General features: G+C 37.7%; 1 protein-coding gene across 4 annotated transcripts; it reads left to right on the top strand.

The window, feature by feature from the left end:
* Positions 1-493: 493 nt before the first annotated feature.
* Positions 494-24,894, top strand: LOC132636557 (uncharacterized). 4 transcript variants are annotated; one of them, XM_060353481.1, is made up of 17 exons: positions 520-1,017; positions 2,522-2,659; positions 8,019-8,255; positions 8,328-8,382; positions 8,781-8,870; positions 8,959-9,049; positions 9,550-9,610; positions 15,772-15,815; positions 16,107-16,277; positions 16,397-16,495; positions 17,487-17,555; positions 19,853-19,991; positions 22,122-22,317; positions 22,588-22,721; positions 22,813-22,852; positions 23,731-23,905; positions 24,552-24,894. In XM_060353481.1, the coding sequence occupies exons 2-16, from the start codon at positions 2,525-2,527 to the stop codon at positions 23,895-23,897; spliced, it is 1,728 nt and encodes a 575-aa protein (XP_060209464.1). In that variant the 5' UTR covers positions 520-1,017; positions 2,522-2,524; the 3' UTR covers positions 23,898-23,905; positions 24,552-24,894. The 4 variants fall into 4 exon arrangements, 3 of the variants coding, with proteins under 3 accessions (XP_060209462.1, XP_060209464.1, XP_060209461.1); XM_060353479.1 differs by having other exon boundaries at positions 515-1,017; positions 8,019-8,382; positions 15,772-15,818; positions 16,110-16,277; XM_060353478.1 differs by having other exon boundaries at positions 525-1,017; positions 8,019-8,382.
* Positions 24,895-25,197: the final 303 nt, after the last annotated feature.

Genomic DNA, 25,197 nt, shown 5'->3' with positions numbered 1-25,197 from the left:
TGGAGGGAGAAAAAGAATGAGAATAGGCGGATGAAAAAGAAGAAGAAGAAGAAGAAGAAGAAGAAGGAAGAAGAACGAACCGAGGAAGGAGAAGAAGAACAGTGGAGGGAAAAGAGCAAAAACGAGTGCGGCTATTGACGCCCTTTTTTTTGGATCCATTTTGGTATCTTAGGGTTTATATTGGCTGAGTCAAAATGTTAAAAATAAAACGTGAGGGCAAAGTGTTAAAAATAAAGTTAAGGGTTAAAGTGTCAAAATAAAAACTTTTTGGCAAGGTCAAAACCTCTTAATCACTAATAAAAAAACATCACATCCACTCAATAATTAAAACTTGAGTCAACTCCACTAAAAACAAAGACCGAAGAGTCACTTATAATTAAATGGCCCAAGTTAGTTAGCCAATAAGATTGTATCTAACGAAGATCAATTGCAATATAGAAAATATCCCTCCTTTGCTCGACAGATCTCTTCTCCTCTTCTGTTATTTTAGTGTTCCATTATCACCATCGATGATGAAGCTTCAAATCTCTCACAACAGATTGCAATGCAAAAGTATCTGGACAATTACGAAGGCATCCATTAAACTGTTGGGGCTTTAGCTTTATTTGTTAAAGGGTTTACAAATTATAATACATATTCTATTATTTTATATACTTCAGGGTAAAATTATGAATATGATAATTCTTAATGGAGTAACTGTTTACCAAATAAGGAATTGAGTAATACTTTCCCGCACCGATAAATCGTTAACTATAAAATTTCAATCCGCTAGCTAATCGTTAATCCAATAATCCAATACCAATAAATTAATAAACTAACTTTATTATTAGGTTATAATGGTCGGGTTTTGAACAGGCCCAGTGGTAATAACGCCAAAAAGGGAAAAGAAAAAGAAGCTTAAAAAGGTGCCGAGAAAATAAAAATAAAATCGAAAAAAGTGCCCCGTGCTTTCTACTGAAGAGTGTGGCAGAACACTGCAAACGTTGTGCTCCTCCATTGCTATTGACTTTGTTTCAGGTAATTCATATTTTAGGGCTTTATTTGTTCACTTTTGGGGTGTCAAACTTGCCTTCTTAATATTCATTAACACATATACCTTATTGGTCAGTAACTGTAAGGATTTTCATAGTATAAAGGGTGTAAATATTTGATTTTAAAATACAAAATTTAGTGTAATAAGTCATATTATAGAGATATGTAGCGTAATGAACCTTTTTTATTTTATTTTATTTTTTAAGGTCTCGCCTTAGTATTAATGATGCAATATTTTGTGTGAGGATTATTTTTTACACTCGAAACTCGAATGCAGCAGTATATAAGCACTTCATTTAGTCAGAGTAACATAGTAATTTCTCAAGTTTTTATCAAATTGTTAATTAATTATTGTTTACATGAAATACATGATGAAGACTGATTATTCTTTACCATTTCTAAAAAGGGCGTTGTTACGATAATTTTTTTTTTTGAAACAGGTAACATTATTTTTACAATAATATTTCATACTGGCATGTTTTTGCTTTCTTGTCCTGATTAAAAACAGTTGTTGATAAGTGTTATTACTCACTAAGCTAGCAACTCACTTCCCGCTAATTTTTTTTTTGTATACTATAATAGACGCGGTCGAGGATTTTGGAATCCCTACATTGATTCGCGTGGGTGAAGAGTTTTATTTATTCATTATTGCCTTTTCGTTTAAACTCTTAGAGTTGCTATGTTAGTGCCAGGAGTGTTCTTGTATGATTATAGAGCTTTGAATAGTATCAGATTTTCTTTTGTATTTCGAGATGGATTTAGTATTATTACGTTGCGAATGGTTAGTTGATGAAGGTTGTGACTTGTTTTGGTGTTGTTGGTTGGTTGTGCTGTTGATTATGAGACAGAAACTTTTAGGATAGTCCTAAAAATAGGGGACATATACCCGCAAGGGTCGCTCAGTTGGTTGAGCATGGGGCTTTCATAATGAAGGTCTCAGGTTCGAAACCCCCAGCCTACGACAGCGGGGGATTTGCCTTCTGGGTCGAGCTCGTCGCATTGGGCTTGCCTAGTGCGGGTTACCTCTCCTGTGTGGTTTGTGAGCTATTGCATAGGAGCTGGGTTTACCCTGTGCGCACCCGAAGGGTAGCGGTTGGAGGGCTGTAGGTTCCCATGTCATCAAAAAAAATATAGGGGACATATTCTATTAAAGTGGTACTTTAAGGATGTATTTGAGGTTTAGGATAAATATAGGGAGATTTTTTGTCAAAAACTTGTCAAAAGGAAAAATCTGTCCCTCATGTTTCTAACCTTTTGAGAACTTCGAAAAATGTGGAGCAAATTATCCTATGGGGTTGCGGTTCTCGTTGCTTTGTATGGTTTCTTCACTGTGTTCGTATTGATTTCACCAAAACCATCATCACTGAGCTAATTTTTGGAAAGAAAAATCGGAAAAAATAACATTCTTACTGTGCTTTTTAGACAAATGCAGAACTTACTAAACTAATATTTGGCTGAGACAATGAGTATTTTGCTGGTTTTATAACAGAGTATGGGGGTTATAAACGACGGTTCAGTATCAGGAAATTTACCCACTAACAAGGTCTTTGCTGTTCATTACCCTGCTTACCCTTCTTCAGTCGAACGTGCTGTTGAGACTCTTGGCGGCATTCAAGGCATTGTCAAGGTATTACAATGTCTACATTTTGTTGATTCATAATGTAACTTCTTTGTATGTACAATTTGTGCAAATTAACCGCGTCGGAATTTGAAAGTTCAGTTCTTAGTATGTTCTGTGCTATTGATGAGTAGCAATCTCATAACTCTTTTTGCTTTGCACAAACGGTCAAGGAAAAGCAAGTTCATCTAGTTTAGTTTTGGGGTGGAGTGTTCACTTGTCTAATTAACTACTATTAAGCTTATTCAAGAGCAATGAACACTTAGCCTAGTGTGCAAGAATGTCCTTTTTGATGGTGTTGAAACTTGAAAAAATTCCTAACTTTTTTTGCCTAAAACATTGACCGAGCTTCTAGAAAAATACTCAGCCGATGGTACTAATAGTGCATGTCATAATGGACTCTTTCACATTTTCTGCAGCTACCTTTTTTTTGTTACTTGATAAAAACAAGTTGAAAATATGTAAGTGGTCGTACATTTCATCTTTGAGAATGTAAGTCATGTGAAGTGGAAATTTACTCCAAAAAGAAGCACTTCATGGAGCATCTTGAAGTTTGATAAAGTAGTTTGATCTCTTCTTACATTTACCAAATCGCTTAAAATTTAGGACATGAGAACAGTCAACATTTGGTTTCTCTATCTAATCTTTCATTATTAAGCTGCCAAACTCCTTTAGAAAGAAAAGAAGAGTCAAAACAGGAAAATGTAACATTTAGCTTAATTTATTCAGCAATTATAATTTCTTTCAGGATCTATAATTGCCTCAGAGTGTCAAGTTAATGTAAGTAGGTCATTGACTCTTTCACATAGCATTCAAGAAAATCTTAGTAACAGTGAAGATGCATGTCAACTATTGAGGATTCTACATAAAGAAAGTGGAAAAAGGAACAAAAACAGTGTGATTGATTTTCTATGCAATTGGACTTATATAGCTTTAATTTTTAATTTAATAGGTTGGAAATAGTGAATATTTACGGAATAATATTTGTACACTTAAAGTGGTAACGAAGGCTGTTAACTAATACTAGATGAAACAGTGTAACTGATTTTCTATGCAATCGGACATATTTATTTGCTTCGTCTACCTTTAATTTTCAATTTATCAGCCTAGAACTAGAGGGAGGAATCTAGGTAGCAGTCATCAATGAGAATACAAATGGTGTCATGGAATGTGAGGGGGCTCAATGAGGATAAAAAGAGGGGATTAGTCAGGAATCTGATTAATCAGTGGGTAGCAGATGTGTATATTTTTGTAGAAACTAAATTGTTGGGCAGTGTTAATAATATTATTCAAAGTATATGGGACAATAGATGGGTGGGGGAGGTGCATTTGGAGGCTGTTGCGACTAGTGGACGAATACTGATCTTATGGAATAGGAGAGTTTGGGAAGGGGAGATGGTGGAGTGTGGCAATCAATGTATAACTTGTAAAATGACGGGACAAAACTCAGATTTTACTTGGTTTCTAACAGCTGTCTATGCTGACGGTAAAAAAATTGAAAGAAGGGAACTATGGGGGGAGCTTTACTCAATGAAGGAAAGGTGTGCAGGGCCATGGGTGGTGGGGGGCGACTTTAATGTCATCCGATACCCTATTGAGAGAACAAACTGTCTGAGAATCAATGGAGCTATGGCTGAGTTCTCTGAATGCATAAAGGAACTGGAGTTAGTGGATCCTCCTTTATTTGGAGGTTCCTTCACATGGAGAAGAGGTGAACATAGAAGTGCTTCCAGAATTGGTAGATTCCTCTACTCTTCAACATGGGAGGAACAACTCACTCTTATTTAACAATCAGTTTTGCCTAAGATAGGATCTGATCACTATCTATTTTGCTATATTGAGGAGAGTTGAACTTCAAAAGGTCTTGCTTTAGATTTGAGAACTGGTGGATGGGAGTAGAGGGGTTCAAGGAAAATGTGAAACTGTGGTGGGGATCATTTGTTGTAGACGGGAGGCCTGGCTTTGTTCTGGCTGAAAAGCTGAAAATGTTAAAAGAAAAACTGAAGGACTGGAGTAAAAATAATAGGGGCAACTGGAAACAGAGGGAGGAGGATATTCTAAATCAATTGGCTAATTGGGAGGCTATTCAAGAACAAAGAATTCTTACAGATGATGAGGCAATACAAAAATCCAATTTAGCTATGGAGTATGAGGAAGTAGCAAGAAATGAAGAAATAGCTTGGAAGCAAAGATCCCGGATACAATGGCTGTAACAGGGAGACAAAAATACAAAATACTTTCACAGGATAGCAACAGCTCACAAAAGGGTTAATTCCATTGATAACCTGACTGTGGGGGGAAATGAGGTGACAAACCCTGAGGACATCAAAGAAGCAATCCAAAACTTCTACAAGACTCTTTACAAAGAAACAGAGGAATGGAGGCCAGATTTGGTGGTACATGAAGTCAGAGGGATTATTATGGAAGAGAAAGAGTGGCTTCAAAGACGATTTGATGAAGCAAAAGTTTTGGAATGCATAAAAATGCGGGAGAAGGCACCTGGGCCTGATGGGTTTCCTATTTCATTCTATACTTTCTGGGAGATAATGAAAGATGACATACTGAAAACCATTCAATATTTTCATGAGAATCAGAAGTTTGAGAAAAGCTTTAATGCTACTTTTATAGCATTGATCCCCAAAAAAGCAGGAGCATCAGAGTTGAAGGACTTCAGACCTATAAGTCACATAGGTGGAGTTTATAAGATAGTAGCAAAGCTACTAGCTGAAAGGCTCAAGAAGGTAGTTGATAATCTGATGAACAAGCATCAAATGGCTTTTATAAAGGGGAGACAAATCATGGATGCTGCACTTATTGCCAGTGAATGTGTGGACTCCAGAATCAAAGGGGCAGAAGCAGGTGTCATGTGTAAACTGGACATAAAAAAAGCTTATGACCAAGGTCTCAGGTTCGAAACCCCCTGCCTACAACAGCAGGGGATTTGCCTTCTGGGTCGAGCTCGTCGCACGGGGCTTGCCTAGTGCGGGTTATCTCTCCTGTGTGGTTTGCGAGCTACTGCACAGGAATAGGTTTTACCCTGTGCGCACCCAAAGGGTAGCGGCTGCGGGTTCCCATGTCATAAAAAAAAAAAAAAGCTTATGACCATGTTAATTGGAAATTTTTGTTGAGCAGCCTTAGACAGATGGGCTTTGGTGAGATGTGGTTGAAATTGATAGACTTTTGCATTAAAACTGTCAGGTTCTCTGTTCTTGTGAATGGAGAACCTGTAGGTTTTTTCCCTTCCGAAAGGGGACTTAGGCAGGGTAACCCATTGTCCCCTCTCCTGCTCATAATAACAATGGAGGGTTTTGATAGCTTGATGAGGATAGCTTTGCAGAATAGGTGGATTAAAGGTTTTGAGATAGGGAATATTGGGGGGCAGAGAAAAGAGATATGTCATTTACAATATGTAGATGACACAGTGATATTTTGCGAGCCCAAGGTTGAACAGATTGGTTACATAAGAATGATCTTGACACTGTTTGAAGCATCTTCAGGCCTAAAGGTTAATTGGGGAAAAACCAGCTGGTTTCAATAAAAGAGGTACCAAACATACAGACTCTTGCTCTCATTTTAGGATGCAGAGTGGATATTTTGCCTACAACTTATCTAGGCATGCCTCTTGGCAGCAAACACAAAGCAGGGGAAATTTGGGATGGGATAGTAGAGAAAACAGAAAAGAAATTGGCAAAGTGGAAGGCACAATACTTATCTTTAGGAGGAAGACTTATTCTTATCAATTCTGTTCTAGATTCTCTTCCCACATAGGTAATATCATTATTTCCTTTACCCTCCAATGTTCAGAAGAAATTGGATAGACTTAGAAGGGAGTTCTTATGGCATGGCTGCAGAGAGGGCAAAGGTTATAATCTGGTTAAATGACAGACAACAATGAGAGGTAAAGAAAGGGGTGGATTGGGCATTAGAAATTTGAAAGCACAGAATAATTGTCTGTTGATGAAGTGGCTATGGAGGTACAGCAGTGAAGAGAATGCATTATGGAAAGAGGTGATCAAGTGCAAGTTTGGTGAACTCAATCCTTGGTGAACTAGAGTGAGCACTGGCACTTATGGTGTTGGAGCACGGAAAACAATCAGAGCTTTATGGCCCAAGATGGAAAGTAATATGCAGATGACCGTAGGAGATGGAAAAGAGTGAGATTCTGGAAAGATTCTTGGAAGGAGCAAGTTCCATTGAGGGAAATATTCCAGACTTGTTTATTCTATGCAATATTCCAGAGAGCTCAATAGATGAGATGTGGAGTGTACAGGGCTGGAACTTAAATTTCAGAAGGCTGTTGAATGATTGGGAGGTGGAAAGGGTGGCCGACCTGTTAAGCAAAATTGGTGATTTCAATGGCACTAACAATGAACCAGACACCCTGAGATGGAAGCATAACAGTGATGGGAAATTCTCAGTAAAAAGGGCTTACAAAAGGAAGTGTAATCTACAGAATAGAGAGCAGCCAAATATTTGGAGAAACTTATGGAAGGCCCAGTTCCAAACAAGGTGAAATGCTTAGCATGGTTGGTGGCAAGGAGGGCTTGTTTAACACATGAAGTTCTAAAGAGAAAAGGTGCCAACATAGTTTCCAGATGTTTCTTGTGCAAGGAAACAAATGAAACCAACAAGCATCTATTTCTACATTGCAAATTCACTGCACAACTGTGGTCATTATTTCTCACAGACACAATGGACTATGCCTGAACACACTGCAGATTTGCTTAGCTGTTGGATGAAGAGGGGAGGCAGTAAGAGTCAAAAGAAATGGTGGAGGATAATCCCACACTGCATATGGTGGACAGTTTGGAGGGAGAGGAATGATAGGTGTTTTGAAAATAGATCCAATTCCCTTCAGAAATTCAAATGGAATTGTATAGTATCTTTCTACTTTTGGTGTAAGGAAATAGGATTAGAAGATATAAATTAGTTTGTAGATTTACTAAAATCTCTGTAAGTATTTCTATTTCCTTTTTTTTTTGTGTTTCTGCTGTAACACTTTGGAAGGTCTCCAGCATGTCCTAAATGCTGATGAATACACAATTGCCAGTTTAAAAAAAAAAAAAAAAGTGAATATATAGGGAATAATATTTGTACACTTAAAGTGGTAACGAAGGCTGTTAACTAATACTAGATGAAACAGTGTAACTGATTTTCTATGCAATTGGATTTATTTATTTGCTTCGTCTACCCTTAACTTCTCAATTTAATAGGTTGGAAATAGTGAATATTTACGGAATAATATTTATACACTTAAAGTGGTAACGAAGGCTGTTAACTGATACTAAATGGCTGACTAACTGGCTTTGTAGACATGTGGTAATTTAATTGTAGAATCTGATCTTTGCTGACACTCCTTGTAATTCAGGCTCGCACTTCACAGTCAAATAAGCTGGAGCTCCATTTCCGGCCAGAAGATCCTTTTTCACACCCAGCCTTCGGGGAGCTTAACCATAGCAATAACTTCTTGTTGAAAATATCCAAGTGTAAAGTAAGGGATGTCCAAACTGTTGACAGTAGCTGTGGAATATTGATACAATCTTCTAGTAGTCCTGTTAATTGTGAAGAAAATTCTTCTGTTGAAAATTCTTTAGCTGCACAAAAGGTGAATGAGTCTAGATGTTTAAATGATAGCGCTTCGAAAGAAATTGAAGTGCAGACAGCTACTAATTTGCAGGAGCATCTCTCAGCTAATATTGTTTCTCATGTTTCTGAAGCTTATCATTTTAATGGTAAGAACTAGCTTTTAATGTAGACTACGAGCCCGTTTGGATTGGCTTACAGCTTAAAGCTGTTTGCAGCTTATAAGCTGAAAAAAATAAGTTGGGGTAGTCCAACTTATTTTTTTTGGCTTATAAGCTGTTTTCAGCTTATAAGCTGCTTTAGATAAACTAAGTCAAATGGCTTCAATTATTTTTTTGAGCTTATTTTAAGCATAAAATGACTTTAAGCTGGCCAGCCAAACACTCAAAAAAGCTGAAAACAGCTTATAAGCCAACTTATAAGCCAATCCAAACGGGCTCTACTTCATCTTCTCTAGTTTGTCTTTCTGCTCTTTGCGAGTGCATATTAACTATGAAATTTCTTGTTCCCTTTTTTCTTTTCATGCACGATTGTGCTGCTTTCAAAGGAATGGTAGACTATCAGCATGTTCTCGCTGTTCACGCTGATGTTGCGAGAAGAAAAAAGAGACAGTGGGCAGAGGTGGAACCTAAATTTGGTCAGCCTTTCTCTCGTTATTCCTGCAATTCCACAATGTGGGAAATGCTCTTTTCTGATACCTAATTTCTTGAATTTACTGCTTGCAGAGAAGGGAGGTCTTATGGATGTCGATCAGGAGGATTTAATGATTTTACTACCTCCTCTGTTCTCCACAAAAGATACGCCTGATAATATTGTGTGAGATGCTTTGGCTTGTTAAAATCTGCTTTTGCAATTTTAACTTTTAGATATTGTATACCTGTACACACAATCTTGTTTCACCATGGTTTTAGCAAGCCATCTATATCATCTAGCCATCTATATCATCTATATTTCTGTCTTTCTGTGTGTGTGTGTGTGTGTGAGAGAGAGAGAGAGAGAGAGTTGCTGTTAGTGGAAAATTGTTGTCTCAGATGTTATATGAACTTTGTATGGGTATGTATATGCTGCGGCTGCAAGTATCCATTGTGGGTAGTACATTCAATTTTTAGCATGATCGTAGTGTAATTTGAGGATTTGCACGTATTACACATAATCAATTGATCAACTTCGAGGCAAATGAAGTGTATGTAACATTAGTTGTCTCACCACAATTGGTTATATATGATGCAGACCAGTTTCCTTGTCTAGGTTAAAAGCATTCTCTTTAAGAGATGTATGTTCCTATTAGAAAATTGACAAACATTTTGTAATTTCAGATTAAAACCTTGTGCAAGTGTGGGCTCAAAAAGAAAACAAGAGGGACGGCACAATTGGGAGGTAATTTTTTTTTGCCTGCATGGAAGAAGTCTCTTGTTTTAACTTCTTTTTTTTCAGTCTAATGTTTTCTGCATTTTTACTTTAATCTTTTCAATCAATCTAACAAGACCACTGCAGACATTCTAAAACACTTTTTTTTTTTCATCTAATGATTTCTGCATTTTTACTTTAATCTTTTCAATCAATCTAACAAGACCACTGCAGATCCTGTGTCGTGCTGCCTAGGCAGTAGTAGATTTCTTAAGATGGAAAGTGTGTCTACATGGTTCCATGTTTGAGTAATTCTGGACACTGGATTACCTTTGATGCACTTTCTTATCCCGTGTCTTGAGTCTAATAGGAATATGATTTTTTATTTTAGTGATATCTAGCTCTAGTTAACAGGTCACTATTGATCCGGGGCCTGTTGAAAGACCCATAAAAGGTTAAATCCTTCTCTTCTGTATGTTAAATCGTCTGCATTCTTAATTCTAGCACTAATGTTACAATAGTAAACAACTGATCTATGCTGTAAAGTAGTTTACTCAGTATATTAGTACGTACCCAATGCAAAATTCAATTGAATATTGACATTGACTTAACATTAAAGTGTAAAAATGGATCTTTGGTATTTGATGCTAAGTGGTGTTTGGGCTAGCTTGTGCGCCTTGATCAATTTACCGGTTACCTGCTTCTTTCCACCAACTCAGATTTTTTTTTTTTTGATGAAGTAAGTGGTATTAATCAAAGGCATCAAGAAGATGCAATAATTACAAGATATAGCATTTGAGCTTACAAAAAGAAGACTGTCTGGCTGTACAACAAATATCTAAGCCAGAACTAATGAGCTAGTAAAATCCAAAAGTTGATCTGCATTACCTACAGGGACCAATTTGGTCCAACTAAACAAATTGGCAATACATCTTGCTTTCAAAAGACCTAAAGGTGTTGACACCCCCTGAAAACATCTCCTATTCCTTTCTAACCAGATACACCAAAATATACTAGCTGGTACCATGTTCCAAATTTTCTTGATGGTTTTGTCAACTTCCCATAGATTCCAGCTCTCATAAGCTTCCTTTATTGAGAGAGGAATGGTCCAATTAAGACCAAAGAGGCAAAAAAACAGATTCCAGATTTCTGAGGCAACTTCACAGTGGAGGAAAAGATGCCTGGTTGTTTCCACCTCCTTTCTGCACATATGGCATCTGCTTGGAAGCTGAGTGTTCCTTTTCATCAGGTTGTCTTGAGTAAGACAAGCCTCATATAGAGCTGTCCAAGTGAAACATATGACTTTAAGAGGTAGCTTTGTTCTCCAAATGAGTTTCCAGGGCCAATTGTCTATGAATGGATTTCTAGAGCACATTTGATGATATCCTTCCTTGACTGTGTAGATTCCCCCACTGTGTTGTCCCCATTTGAGTTTGTCAGCTTCCTGGGGATTGATGAAACATTGTTGAAGTCTCAAAAAAAGATCTAGCAACTCATTCGCTTCCCAATCATACATGTTTCTTCTGAAAGACAGGTCCCAAATGTTCCCTTCTCTGTTAGCAGCAATTACAGAGTTGGGATCTTGAGCTATTCTGAACAAATTTGGAAAGTCATCCTGAAGGATGGTACTTCCAACCCATTTGTCCTTCCAGAATCTTAAGAGTGAGCCATTGCCCACTTCAAAATGAGTCTGTTGAACAAAGGTGTCCCACAATCTTCTAATACCCTTCCAGAGACCCACTCCATAAGGAAGAGTAGAGGCCTTTGTGCACCAAGGATCCAATATTCCGTGTTTAGCTATCACAACATCTTTCCATAACCCTGCATCCTCCAGGTTGAATCTCCAAAGCCACTTCATCATCATGCTTTTGTTATGAGCTGCAAGGTCCTTAATACCAAGACCTCCTTGAAATTTTGGTTGAGTCACCTTTTCCCACTTGACGAGATGGTATTTGTGGTCCTCACTGTTGCCTTCCCAGAGAAAATCTCTCCTTAACTTGTCAATTTGCTCCAGAACGTCAGTTGGGATTTGAAACAGTGCCATATAATAAGTAGGTAAGCTGTCGAGAACACTGTTGATTAATGTCAGCCTGCCACCAAATGAAAGATATTGCATTTTCCATGTTGCCAATTTCTTTTCGAACTTTTCAATGATTCCTGTCCAGATTTCGGTAGATTTGTATTTAGCACCCAAAGGAAGACCCAAGTAAGTGGAAGGAAATGATCCAATCTTGCAACCCATGATATCTGCTAGCTCTTCCAAATTTGGTACCTCATTGACAGGATAAATAGTGCTCTTAAGCATGTTCATATGCAGACCTGAAATAGCTTCAAAAATAAATAAGGTTCGGTTAAGCTTTGTCACTTGTGATCTCTCAGCACCACAAAAGATCAATGTATCATCTGCATATAACAGGTGCGAGACATCAGTTTGAGGTCCAGGGTTCCTTCCTATCTTAAATGGCACAATCCATTGCAAACGGCTAGCTGTCTGCAACATTTTGCTAAGTCCTTCCATTGCCAAAATGAACAAAAAGGGTGAGATCGGATCACCTTGCCTGATGCCTCTCTGAGGGGAAAAGAAACCTACAGGTCCCCTGTTAACCAAAATGGAATATTTGACAGTAGAGATGCTATACTTTATCCACCTTATCCACCTGTTTCCAAAGCCCATATGACTCAGAATGTTAAGCACATATGACCAGCTCACTTTGTCGAAAGCCTTCTCTATGTCTAGCTTGAATAGCAACCCTGGTTCTCCGCTCTTTAGTCTCCAATCTAGAGCCTCATTGGCAATGAGTGATGCATCTGTGATTTGCCTTCCCCTAACAAAAGCATTCTGACTCCCCGTCACCAATTTCCCGATCACTGTTTTGAGTCTTTCAGCAAGTAACTTTGAAGCAATTTTGTAGACACTACTAATTAGACTGATTGGTCTGTAGTCCTTGAGTTCGATTGCCCCTTTCTTCTTAGGAATCAAGGAAATGAAGGAAGCATTGATGCATTTGACCATGTGACAGTGGTGATGGAAGTGCTTCAAGGCATTGATAATCTCATTTTTGATGACCTCCCAAGCATGTTGAAAAAAGGCCATAGTAAAGCCATCCGGCCCTGGTGCCTTATCTGGAGCACAATTTTTAATGACTGAATGAATCTCATCTTCTTCAAACTCCCTTTCCAGCCAGACCTTTTCTTCTTGAGAGATTCTAGCTAGATTATCAAATCTAACCGATGGTCTCCAAGGTTCATTCTCTGTATACAACTGTTGATAGAAGCTCAAAATCTCCTCTTTGATTTCTTCTTTGTCTTCAGTAGTGGACCCCCTTACTTGCATCTTATCAATGCAGTTATACCTTCTATGTGCATTAGCCATGTTTTGGAAAAACTTTGTGTTTCTATCCCCGTCCCTGAGCCATAGACATCTTGACTTTTGTCTCCAAGATATCTCTTCAATCCTTGCTACTTCTTCTATCTGAGCCTGCAAATTAAGCGATTGAATCTTTTCATCTTCCGTAAGGATTCTGCCTTCAGTAGATTGCTCCAGTCTTGAAAGTTCATTTAGAGCCTTGCTTCTTTGGTCTTCCAACTTCCCAAATACCTCTCTGTTCCAATTGGAGATATCCTTTTTCAAAAGTTTAAGCTTCTGTGTTAGAATGAAATCAGGACTACCCACAACCTCATAATTATTCCACCAAGCTTTTACACAATCAAGAAACCCCTCTGTCTGCAGCCACATATTTTCAAACTTAAAGTAAGATGCGCTAGAGTCCCAGTCCCCACACTCCAACATCAAAGGCTTATGATCAGATTCCACTCTAGGGAGAGCTATCTGTTTTATAGCCTTAAAACAGTCATTCCAATCAGGAGAAATCAAGAATCTGTCTAATCGTGATGCCTGCAATTGTTCAGTTCCTCTAGACCAAGTGTATTGAGCTCCCAGGAGAGGCAAATCCATGAGACCCAAATCTAGTATAGTATCTGAGAAAGTTTTCATGGCACTTGTCCTTCTGTGACAATTAAATTTCTCATAATCAAATCTACACACATTAAAGTCTCCTCCCAACACCCAATAACCATCCCAGGTGCCCCTTATAGAAGCTAGTTCATACCAAAGATCCTCCCTTTCATTGTTGCTATGTGGACCATACACCCCAGTGAAGCACCACCTGAATTGCTCTTGCAGACTCTCCAGAATTACAGAAACTGAATATGTTCCAGGCTCAATGATGATGCTTTTCCACAGCCTTTTGTCCCATATTATTATAATTCCCCCCCTGGTTCCACTAGCTTGTAAAACTGCCCAGCTAGCCCATCTATTACCCCAAAGAGAGCCTACAAGTTGATGTGACCAGTCCTCAATTTTAGTCTCTTGCAAACAAACTATATCAGCCTTCCAGTTCATCAATAGAGACTTAATGGTACTCCTTTTCTGACTTTCGTTCAAACCCCTGACATTCCAGCTTAAGATTTTTAATTTCATCTTGACTGAGCTTTGTGAGACCTACCCCTCAACCTTGATGGCTCGGCATCCTGAATTAAACTTGACGATAATCTTTTTAACTCAGTTGCCCCTTTCTTCTTTTTAGGCTTTGGCCCGCCCTCTGAAGATACCATCTGTTGTTGCTGCTGCCTCCTTTGTTCCATCCTTATGATAATCTTTGTTCCATCCTTATGATCATGTTCCACCAACTCAGATATTAGGTAACTCTGCCCACCAAAGTTCAAATAGATGAGAAGATATCACCTATTTTTTTTCGTGTTTGCTTAGATTTGGACCCTGGTCTATGAAATGTTGGATTTCTTGTTTAACACTTCTAAAAAGCTCCGTTTTTTTAGAATGGTAACATATGTATTCATCATCACCAACGAGGTGTTGGTTTCAATATTTACAATTACAAAAGGCCTGGTTCATCTTACAAGGATTCAAAAATTCAAAAATGCTTCTGCATCCATCCTCTAGATAGCTTTTCGTACACCAGAAAAGAAGAAACAAAAAGCACTTTATTTTGATCTTCTGTATGGAGCATGTAATATCTTCAAAGCACCTAGCATTTGACCCCAACCAAATATAGAAACATTAGTCAATATATCAGTAACCTTTCAGTGAAGAAACAAATGGCTTTTGTTTTACGCCTCTTCCTGACACAAAAGCACCACTTGGGAGTCAACTGAATCCCCCTTTTCTGTAAGTTTTCATGTGTCAAACATGCCTTTCTAGCCACCAATCAAGTGAAAAAACAGACCATCTTAAAAGGAGCTTTGGTTTTCCACATAGATTCCCAAGGCCTATCAGAACTATTATAGTTTGTATCAGATAGAAGATAAGCAGAACTGACTGTAAACTTTTTTGTTGCTGCTTCCATTCAATACCACTGAATGATCAGTACTTCTTATACCTTGAAAGATTTTTACTGTCTTGAGGATTTCAACCACCCTCTCAATCTCCCAATTATTTAACAATCTTCTAAAAAAGAGATTCCATCCCTGCTCGCTCCATGCATCTTCAATTGTAGCTACAAATCTGGATATGAGTATTTTAGAGGACCATATCCTAACCAATTATCACTCCAGAAAGATATCTTCCTTCATTAAAATATACTTGAACTGTATATAAGTTAATTTGACACAATCAAAGAAATATAATTGTTTCCTGTATTGTTTGCAAACCTTGGCCAGAAAGCTTCCAATTTTATATATGAACTAATCGTGAGATATTGAAGTAATCCCAAACCTAATACCAACATAGGTAGAATATGAAGTTTGCAAGATGGATGAACACAGATTAGCTGCAGAGTCTTGATCCTCTTTACGAACATTTCGGGGGCCTCATGAACAATGTACGGACAATTGATTCCACTTAATTCTACTCATTGATCCATTTCTTGCTGCTCTACAAACAACATAAGGGTAGTCATTTTCACTTTGTTTTGTCTTTTATTCTCTATGTTTTGAGTCTTTTTACTTAATTTCGTGGATCTTTTAATTTTTTGTCATTTCTTTTTTATTAGTCTTCATATGTGATGAGGCCATTATGAATTTTTATGTTCTACCTTATGTTACTTTCACTTTCCTTAGCGTTTATAGAGCTGCATGCTTGAAATACTCTGTTTAGTTTTACTTGACATACTTCATACGTTCTTCAAATACTCAGCACACTAATATTTTACTGATGTATATTTTTTTCAATGTAGAGGGAGATGGAGCCAAGTCTTGCCATTGATTTTACTATCAAAGATATCCTTATGTGTCTGCAATGCATCTCTGTGTACTTTGTTTGTTGTTAGACTCTGGTAACTTCTTCTTCTTCGCCTTCCAATTTTTAATGCATCTAGAACAACCCTTGCCTGTAGAGGCACTTTTTTTGTCCTATACAAGAGAGACCTTAAAGCTTGTTCCAACTTTGGTTGTCTTTTGGGATGGGAAGAAACATCTTTTCGTGAACAAAAATATACATATAAAAGAATATAGTCATTCTGCAGCAAGATGGTATTGCAGCTGCGTGGGTTTTCTGCTTAACATTCATACAGATTCCGAAGCCAGTGGATTGGGAAAAGTACGTTCCTCAGGGCTCAGATCGTTGGAGATGGCAGAAGGCGGTATGTGAATTGTTTGAAGAGCGTAAAATATGGGCCAAAGAGTCTTTGGCTGAGCGCTTGCGTGATAAGGGTCTGAAATTTCGAGAGAGCATGCTCAAAAGGTAGTATTTACAGTTCTCATACAGTCTTCAATTCTATTATTCGGAATGAATTATTTAATTATCTCTTGGAAATGAATACTGCTAGTATGAAGTTTTAGTCTATCTCCATGTTTATGCAGGCTTCTTTGTGGAGTAGCATATTACTTTTTGAATGGGCCTTTCCGTAGATTCTGGATAAGAAAAGGTTATGATCCTCGGAAGGATCCTGAATCCCGCATGTAAGAATGAAATAATAATCCTTTCTTATATTTTTCTTACTCTTAACGCTCGCCTTGTGGATCTCACTAAGTTATATGTATTCACTATTCACTGATGATGCTTTCTGAGTCCCCCTTTACCCCCACCCCTCTTTTCTTGATTTATTAGAGGTACTCTCATTTATGTCATCTGAAATATATCTTGTATATCTCATATCCATACCGACCTTGGAAAAACTGTAAATATTTGCCTAAAGAGATATCTGCATTTATGGGATTATTAGAGGGTGACAGAAATCCTATGACTGCACACAGTTTAAGACTTCAGGTACAAAAAAATCAGACATAGATTTTGAAACTGACCAGATTAGAAGCGTTATTTATCCTAGAGATGGAATTTTAACCTCTTTTGCCTTCGTTCCCTCTCTCTTTGTCCCTCCCTTTATGGCTTCTTCCTCTGACATAGAGCTGATTCCTCTTTCCTACAAGTGGGATGAAGAGAGAACTTTATATCTCTGAACTCTCTTCCACTTTGTAAGCCTGTTTTTTGTAAGTTTTTCCTCTTTGTTAGCAAACTCAGGAAGGAAGAGAAAGGATAGAAAAATGGGGAAGTAAGTGAAGTGAAACTTTTTGCATTGACTTGCCTTTCTTGTTTGTAAAATAAGATGGAGAATAGGTTTCTTCCCCTTTTATAGCTGTCTTCTCCTTTAATATGCGGGTCCATTCAAATGTCAACTTGCTCGACTTCATTTTGTTATATGTTCTTTAAATGAAACAGTTCTCTTCCTTTTGCTAATTACCAAACACTTTTCGCCAAGGGCCTACTAATTCTTTTCCCCATATCAACATCTTTATTTGCAACAACCAGGGGTATGTGATCCATTTGTATCTTATATGCATTTTTCTTGATCTGGTGTTGCTTAAGGTACTCAGAATCAATTCCTACATGATAGCTGTTTCTTTTGACCTCTTGATCATGCTGATGGCTTACTTCTTGCATTTTGCTTAACAGATACCAGAATATTGATTTCCGAGTGCACCATGAATTACGAAGCTACTGTGAGAGCCGTGCGTCATCTGGGTACTGAATCCATTAACACTCATAACTATAATGTGTTCTTTAGAATTTAAATCTATCCTGGCTCTTTGTAATCTGTAGGTAAAAATGCTGTAATCTTCATCTCAAATTGAATCTTATCCATCTTTAATCATACATTATCTATATTAGAAAGAAGCTAGCTAGTGTTGCGCAAAGTGCACTTTTGGATTATTCAGAAGTACTTCAAGCTATGTCCTATTTGTCGGATTCAGATGGGAAAAGATTACAAATTATTTGAGTTGTATTCTGCTGACTAAACTGAGCCTGGGGTCAATCGGAAACAGCCTCTTTACCTCCCAAGGTAGAGGTAAGGTCTGCGTACACTCTATCCTCCCCAGACCCCACTTGTGGGAATATACTAGGTATGTTGTTGTTGTTGCTTGTCTGCTAACTAAACTGGAGTAGATGTTCACGAGCTATAAAGTTGAGTAAATTGATAAAAAATTTAAAAACTTTCTTTAGCTTATTTGCTAAAACTAACATGAAAAATGTTGTAGAGTTCCACATCGGGTGAAAAAGGGATGGATAGTCTCCTTATATGGTCTTGGGAAATCTCCTCTTCATGAGCTGGCTTTTGGGGTTGAGTTAGGCCCAAGATCCATTTTTTTACATTGTATCAGAGCAGACCCATCCTAATTCTTGTTCACCGAGGTTCGCCCCCCATTGAAGAGCCCTTGCTCCAGATGTCCAGCCTAGGCGTGAGGTGTGGTGTTGAAGAGTTTTACATCAGGTGAAAAAGGGATGGGTAGTCTCTTTATATGGTCTTGGACAATCCTCCCCACATGAGCTAGCTTTTTGGGGTTGAGAAATGGATCTTTGGGACTAACTCAACCCCAAAAGCTAGCTCATGAGAGGAGGATTGCCAAAGACCATGTAAAGAGACCTCCCATCCCCTTTCCACCTAATGTGGGACTCTTCAACAAAAAACAATCATGTGGCTGGCCGTACGGTGTATTTAGATTGCAATCATATCCTGTCTCTGATTGATGACCTATGAATCCCTATGAGGAGAGAGCCTTATGTTTAGAGATCATGCTGTAAATGATCCCTTGCTTTGGTTATGCGGTTATGGCCGCATCGAGTTTTAGAGTGTTTGAATTACATTCAAATGAAAATGGGTTGTAAGAGAGTGTTATTACATCTTAAAACCAGTCCATGGACTTTAGTTCTCACTCAAAATCAAATTAGTCTTGATATCGTTCTTTAATTTCAGTCCCCTCTCATCAAAAAAAAAAAAAATTCAGTCTCCTTCATGCTGAAATTGTATATTGTTCTATCATCTTATGTAATGATAATGACGATTGTTCATTTCTTTTAGCTTTCCGTGAAGGTTAGTAATTTAATTCCATTGTAAGTATTTCTAGATTTAATAGATAATAGTTATCAATAATAGCTTTAGATATCATGTCACTTTTGAATGCATATTGCGTTACCCTTTGACACCAAAGCTAGATATATTTATCCTTGAAACCATTAGAAGAATGATAGACAAGGCGGCGGAGAAGGTGTATGCACACTAAAGGTATAATGTGTTATTGGGAACAAGCACTTCTCTATTGAACTCGTGCTTTGGAAATGGCAATTTTCATTAGCTTTGTTTAAGTTTTTGATCATCTCATCTAAAATCTTAAGTTGTTAGAGAGAGCACACTTTCATTTTTATGTCTTCAATACGCTATGTACAAGCGTGATTGTTTTTGATGAGCCTAGCACGTAATTGGTGGCTTGAGACTTGGACCCAGGATCTTTGCCTACTCTGATACCATGTAAAGATCTTGGGCCTTACTCAACTCCAAAAGCTAGTTCATGAGATGATCATTGCCCAAAACCATATGAGGAGACCAATTCCATATCAACCAATGTGCTACTTAACAAGCTTCACACCTCTTTTTTATTTGATACTTGGTAACTCTGTCCGCCAAGGCTTGGACAAATGGGAAGAAATCACCTACTATTTTTTGCTTCCGCTGGGATTGAACTTGAGAGTTGAGACTTCATGGTTCTCAACACACACCATTGGCAACTAGGCCACACCCATGAGAGCAACAAGTTTAACACCTCTTTTATGTGTATTGATAGAATTCAGTTCTGCAGGGCTTCTTGTTCTCGTACATTTTGCTTTGCTAGTCATGTCGTTTAACTTGGATATAATTAGATTTATTCTGGTATCCAGCTGAACTAGCCAATATGATCTTACATAAATCCGATTTTGATTTGGTCTTAGTGGATAATGATAGCTAACTAATAGACTCTTTTATGTCATATTTTCTTTTTCTACAGATTGCAACATAGATGGGATGATATATGTGCCTTCCGTGTTTTTCCATGTAAATGTCAGATACCATTGCAGCTTTGTGAACTGAAGGATGACTACATTCAAGAAGAAATCAGAAAACCTTCGAAGGAAGAAACTTGCGATGTATGTTATCGTTCAATAAAAAGTTCCTTCTCCATGAGCATATCACCTATATATTTTCTCCGGCTTGTGAAAACTTTGCTACTGTATGCTATACATGTTGATATGGTTTGTGGTGCTCATGGTGCCCTTGCTTTCTTCAAATCAGAAACACCACTAGCATTTGGTTGTTCAGTATTATTGAAGTGTATGTAGTCCACTATGACAATGGAAGTATGTAACTTCCTACAGTGAACATAGTAAATTCATGTCTACTATTTGCATGGCATAATAAATCTATGACATCGGAAAACTAATAAAGAATGAAGTAGTTTCTTAATAAATGGATTAGTAGTTCCATAGTTTCTTACGTAGGGACCAAGCATAGTGATGCTTCAGCTATTCGCTTGTTATCTCAATAATTTATTGTCCTTTTGGAAAGGAAGGACATGGTATAGTTGTAGCCTTTTTCTTAAAACCATGACTTTTGTTTATGCTGATACCATGTTAAGAAAATGAAATTTGGACCCAACTTACATACTTAACCTAAAAGGTACACTTTATAAAAGGAAATTAAGTTTGCTACTCTGCCTATGGAAAAGAATCAAGCCGACATGTGAGGAGACAAAGGGCAGCCCTGTGCACTAAGTTCCCGCTATGCGCGGGGTCCGGGAAAGGGCCGGACCACAAGGGTCTATTGTACGCAGCCTTACCTTGCATTTCTGCAAGAGGCTGTTTCCACGGCTCGAACCCGTGACCTCCTGGTCACATGGCAGCAACTTTACCAGTTACGCCAAGCTGACATGTGAGGAGACATTTTGAAAATATAATTAAGTAAATAAAGGTGTTATGTTAGTTAAGTTGGTCACATACTTCAACATGGTATCAAAGCCAGACGGTTCCCAATGCCGTGTTACCCGATGGTGGGCCCCCATATAGCGTTATCCACGTTTCAGATGTCCAACTCTAATGTGCTAGGGTGTTAGAGCTCCGAATTGGTTAAGGGTGTAAACTGTGTTCTCTTTATACTATCTTTTACAATCCTCACGAGCTAGCATTGGGGGTTGAGTTTGGTCCTTAGGTCCTATGTCATTTTCTTACCATGGTATCATTGTAGACAGAAATCCTGAGTTCAAGTCCCTTGAAATTAGGGTTTAATTAACTAGCTTATGAGCTACCCTATCCGAGCACAAAGTTGGGTGGTGTGGCCTACGTGAAGGCATGGGTTGCTTGCCTACTAAATTGGGGTGAAATGCGTGAGGTTGGGCTCACTATCAAACTCATCCTTACTGTTCTGTTACTCAATGGTAGGCGTAATTAGTTATCCATACTCTAGCTGTCCAGTTTCGACGTGCAACAGGAAGGAGAAAATGGGACCGAGTGTTAAGAGTCCTACACTGATCGAGGGTATGAGTTGTAATCTCTTTGTATGGTCTTGAACAATTCTCACCTCTTGATCTAACTTAGAGTTTAGTTAGACCTGTGAACTTTGGTCCATTCTCTTAAGTCTTAACAACTTACATATATCAAATTTCCTGGTTGCCTTTCCCTGCGAAAGTTAGAAAAAACTTTTGCATTTCATCTGTGTCAATTACTGATTGAGTGAGTCGAGAACTGCCTTTGAGGTATTAACATATTGGCACGCGCTGCACTCACACACATATTTTCAAATGTCATATTTCTTTTCAAGAGACCTCTTGTGCTGAAAGATAATTAAATCCATTGACTTGAAAATCTTAAGGATTAGAAGTCAATCTGGGGTAGGAGAGAAGCAAACGGATTGTCCACTAGAGATTGATTGTTTTACTTCTTGTTTTTAGCTGTGCTAAGGTTCATGTTACCTCTTGATATTTCCCAATTTCTTTTACCTTGTGGTTTTTGTTCCAATTTCTTAATCTTTGCTTCCCAGATGGATGTATTACTATGAACTTCTTTATTATAATATATTCAACATGCTCTGTCTGGTGCCTTGTTCCTTCTGTTCTGTATGAGACAAATGATTTTTTGCTTCCTGGGGAGTGTTGCCCTATAGTAACTAGTAACTCACTTCATATGTACTTTTCTGATCTGCTTGAATGTTGTTATCTTTGTGTATTCTGACAAATCTTGAAGAAATCACCAATGATACTTTTCTTCCGATTATTTAATTTGCAGAGTACAACAGGATGGTTCTCCGCTCATACTCTTGATTGTTTGAGACGCTGTATTGATGTGAGATTTATGTCAGTATGCCCTCATCCCCGTGCTGAGTCTTTACTAAACTCCGTGTCTGCTCGCTTCGAAAAGTCAAAGAGGATTCACACTTATGTGAAAGTTGCAAGACCTGAAGAGCATGAAAAAGCCAATAAAGGTTTAAAGCAGTTGGTGTTATTTGTAGTCTATTATGAATCTTAATTGTTGACATAATAATCTATCATGAAAATTGAAAAACAAATTCCAGAAAATGTTTTGCTCCATACCAAACACACCCTTAAAGCTAAAATAATTCCTACAGCTGATTGGCTTTCTGGATTTTACCTTGCCTTTGATAGATTTTACCTTCCAACTATTTGTAATTGTAGTAACATCAGAGCCTTCGCTCAAGTATTTTCTCTTAATAAATTCCTTGAAATGTCACAAGTGGAAAACAATGAAGTCGATGAACAAGCAGAAACCCATGAAGTTGATGAACCTGATGATTTAGAAGATTTTGAAGATGAGTTTGAGGATGATAATGTTGAAGAGGAGATTGATGCATATGACCCTCTTGACCTCGTAAGTTCATATTTATATTTGGAATGCATTCACAAGCAATTTGTAATAAGTATTCCTTATTGTAAAGTCACCTGATTCATTGTCTTCTCAGGCTGTCGAGGAAGGGGATGGCTCTCTACATGATGATCCACGTATCCTTGGAATAAAACCATATTTAATCAGATCTATTATGTCATTCTTCTCTTATGTTTACATGTTGATGGATGGGATTAGTTGAATGATCAGCAAACCTGCAAGAGAATTGCTCGAAATATAGAAAAAGAATTCTTCTAGAAAAAATTGCTGGATTTATCCTTAGTAATTGTTGTTTCTATTCTCCTACAGCCCGACAAAAGAAGCAGTAAAGCAATTAACAAAGAAGGAACTAGAGGGTAGAAGGCTGTAGTAACATGGATGTCTAGGATATGTATGAGTATTATTTGGATGAGAAGCTGTTGTCTTAAAAAGATTTAACTGACTATTGGCGATTGTTTACATGATATCAAACACGAAGTTAGAGGGGAGCAGCTTGTTTCTCTTGGAAACCTTTGCAACCTGTCTAGTCGATCTTTTCTTCTTTCATTTATTTATAAATAACTGCGGTATTTCGAGGAACTTGCACACCTCCAATTAATCTACTACCTCCCACCAGCAAAGGTGTTGGGCTTCCCAACAAGGCTTAGGTGGATGGGAAGATTTGACTTGGTGACATCTATTTTACTCGAACCTTGGTTAAGATTATCTCTCTAGCTCTTGACCATTAGGCCATCCCTTTGGTTTAAAGCCTAGTTCTGACAAGACAAGAAGAAACTGGGGAAAGAACATTGTCTTGTAAAGTGATGATCCTTTTTGTGATAAAAGAGAAGTTCACTTCGGGTCATAAATAGTGACATCTGTCTTAGTGCATTGGAATGAAGGTGGAAATGACATGGAGTGATCAATAGATTATATTTTTTTTGATGCTCAAGTACCTTTGGAATTGTGTGCCAAAGGATTTTGTTGGCAATTAAGTTTCCTATATGCTACCCAGATTCAAACCACGATAATGTTTCCAGAGATTTCTTGCAAGAGCTCTTTGGCAATTTTCCATTCAGTACAGCGGGGGTGGATGAAGTGCAAGATGATCAGAGTCTTGGAGAATATCAGATATATGACGAATACAACGATGCTTCTTATTCCGAAGACGAAGACTACTAAGACGTCTAGTGAGTGTTCTTTTTTTTTTTCTCTTGCGCAAATCATATACTTTCCTGCTTTGGCGCATCTAGCAGTTTTTCCATCACTTTCAACCATATTCTGTTTCGTGCTAAATCATCGTGGGTGTTTTACATCTTAAATCATATTCCCTCCGGTTCAAAATAAGTGTGCACTAATTATAGAAAAAAATAAGTATTTTGACTAAATTGCCCTTAATGAAAATTTGCATATTACTATTAACTTGACACATTGAGATCTGGTCACTTAGCATTTAATAAGGGTAAATCTGGAAAAATAAAGTTAATTCCTTCTTGATTATGTAAGTGGACACTTATTTTGAACCAAAAATAAAAAGGCTAAGTGGACGCTTATTATGAACCGGAGGGAGTGAGAAAGTATTTTTCTGGTGCAAGTAATCACCTGTGTGGTTTGCGAGCTATTGCACAGGAGCTGGGTTTACCCTGTGCTCACCTAAAGGGTAGCGGCTGCGGGTTCCCATGTCATCAAAAAAAAAAAAAGTAATTTAGTTTTGTTCTGATCTTGAATAGTTATACTTTTGCTTTTTCCCACAGATTTATCTCAGTGAAAAGTGTATTTGGTATGGCTACTAACTCCCTCCTGTGGTTTTGAATTTCTTTTGGGTTATTATTGCAGGCTAACCAATGATGGAGTGAAGAACTGATGCTAGCTCAAGTCTACAGGGAAAAATCTCACTTTGCCCAATTGCTGCTATCCATTATTATTTATCATGTAAAACTGATATTTGGGGTGCGGCTCTTCCTTGGACCCTGCTAACGCAAAATGCTTTGTGCACCGGGCTGCCCTAAGATTGATGTTTGTGAATGCTATAGATTTGTGTATGAAAATTGTGCTCTCTATCTAATCTCAGGGCCCCTGTCATTGTATAGTGCTGGCCAAGAGTTTGTTCTTGAAATGATTTTGAGGAATCTTTACGCCAACTTGTAAGTATGTTATTGATGCTTGTTTTGTTTTTTAATTTCTCTCCTTTGTTTCTCTTTTAAAATAACCAAGATAAAAACTAAATACTTTAGACCAGGAAAATATAAGAAAAATCAGAAGAGAGCATACTTTTTTACTTTAAAAAATAATAGCAAGATTTATATCCTAAAGATGTGAGTCATGTGACTATTCTTTTTGTAGTTTTCAAATTTCCCGAATAAACCTACAAATAACAAAATAAAAATAAATAAGACGAGATTAGAACTAAAATGAACACCTTGGTACCAAACGGTGTACAACTCAAGGAGGGTAAAAAATTACTCTCTCCGTTTCAATTTAA

This window comes from Lycium barbarum, chromosome 4 (assembly GCF_019175385.1).
Source record: "Lycium barbarum isolate Lr01 chromosome 4, ASM1917538v2, whole genome shotgun sequence".
Lineage (NCBI taxonomy): Eukaryota > Viridiplantae > Streptophyta > Magnoliopsida > Solanales > Solanaceae > Lycium > Lycium barbarum.
Note: the sequence above shows the minus strand (reverse complement) of the source record. Positions and strands in the feature narration are given on the sequence as shown.

What these genes read in the sequence shown, in the direction of transcription:
- LOC132636557 (XM_060353479.1), top strand. Translation starts at nt 2,525, where the DNA reads ATGGGGGTTATAAACGACGGTTCAGTATCAGGAAATTTACCCACTAAC. An exon ending in CGAAGGAAGAAACTTGCGAT is followed by an intron (nt 19,992 to 22,121) that starts GTATGTTATCGT and finishes TTTAATTTGCAG; the next exon opens with AGTACAACAGGATGGTTCTC. An exon ending in CATATGACCCTCTTGACCTC is followed by an intron (nt 22,722 to 22,812) that starts GTAAGTTCATAT and finishes TTGTCTTCTCAG; the next exon opens with GCTGTCGAGGAAGGGGATGG.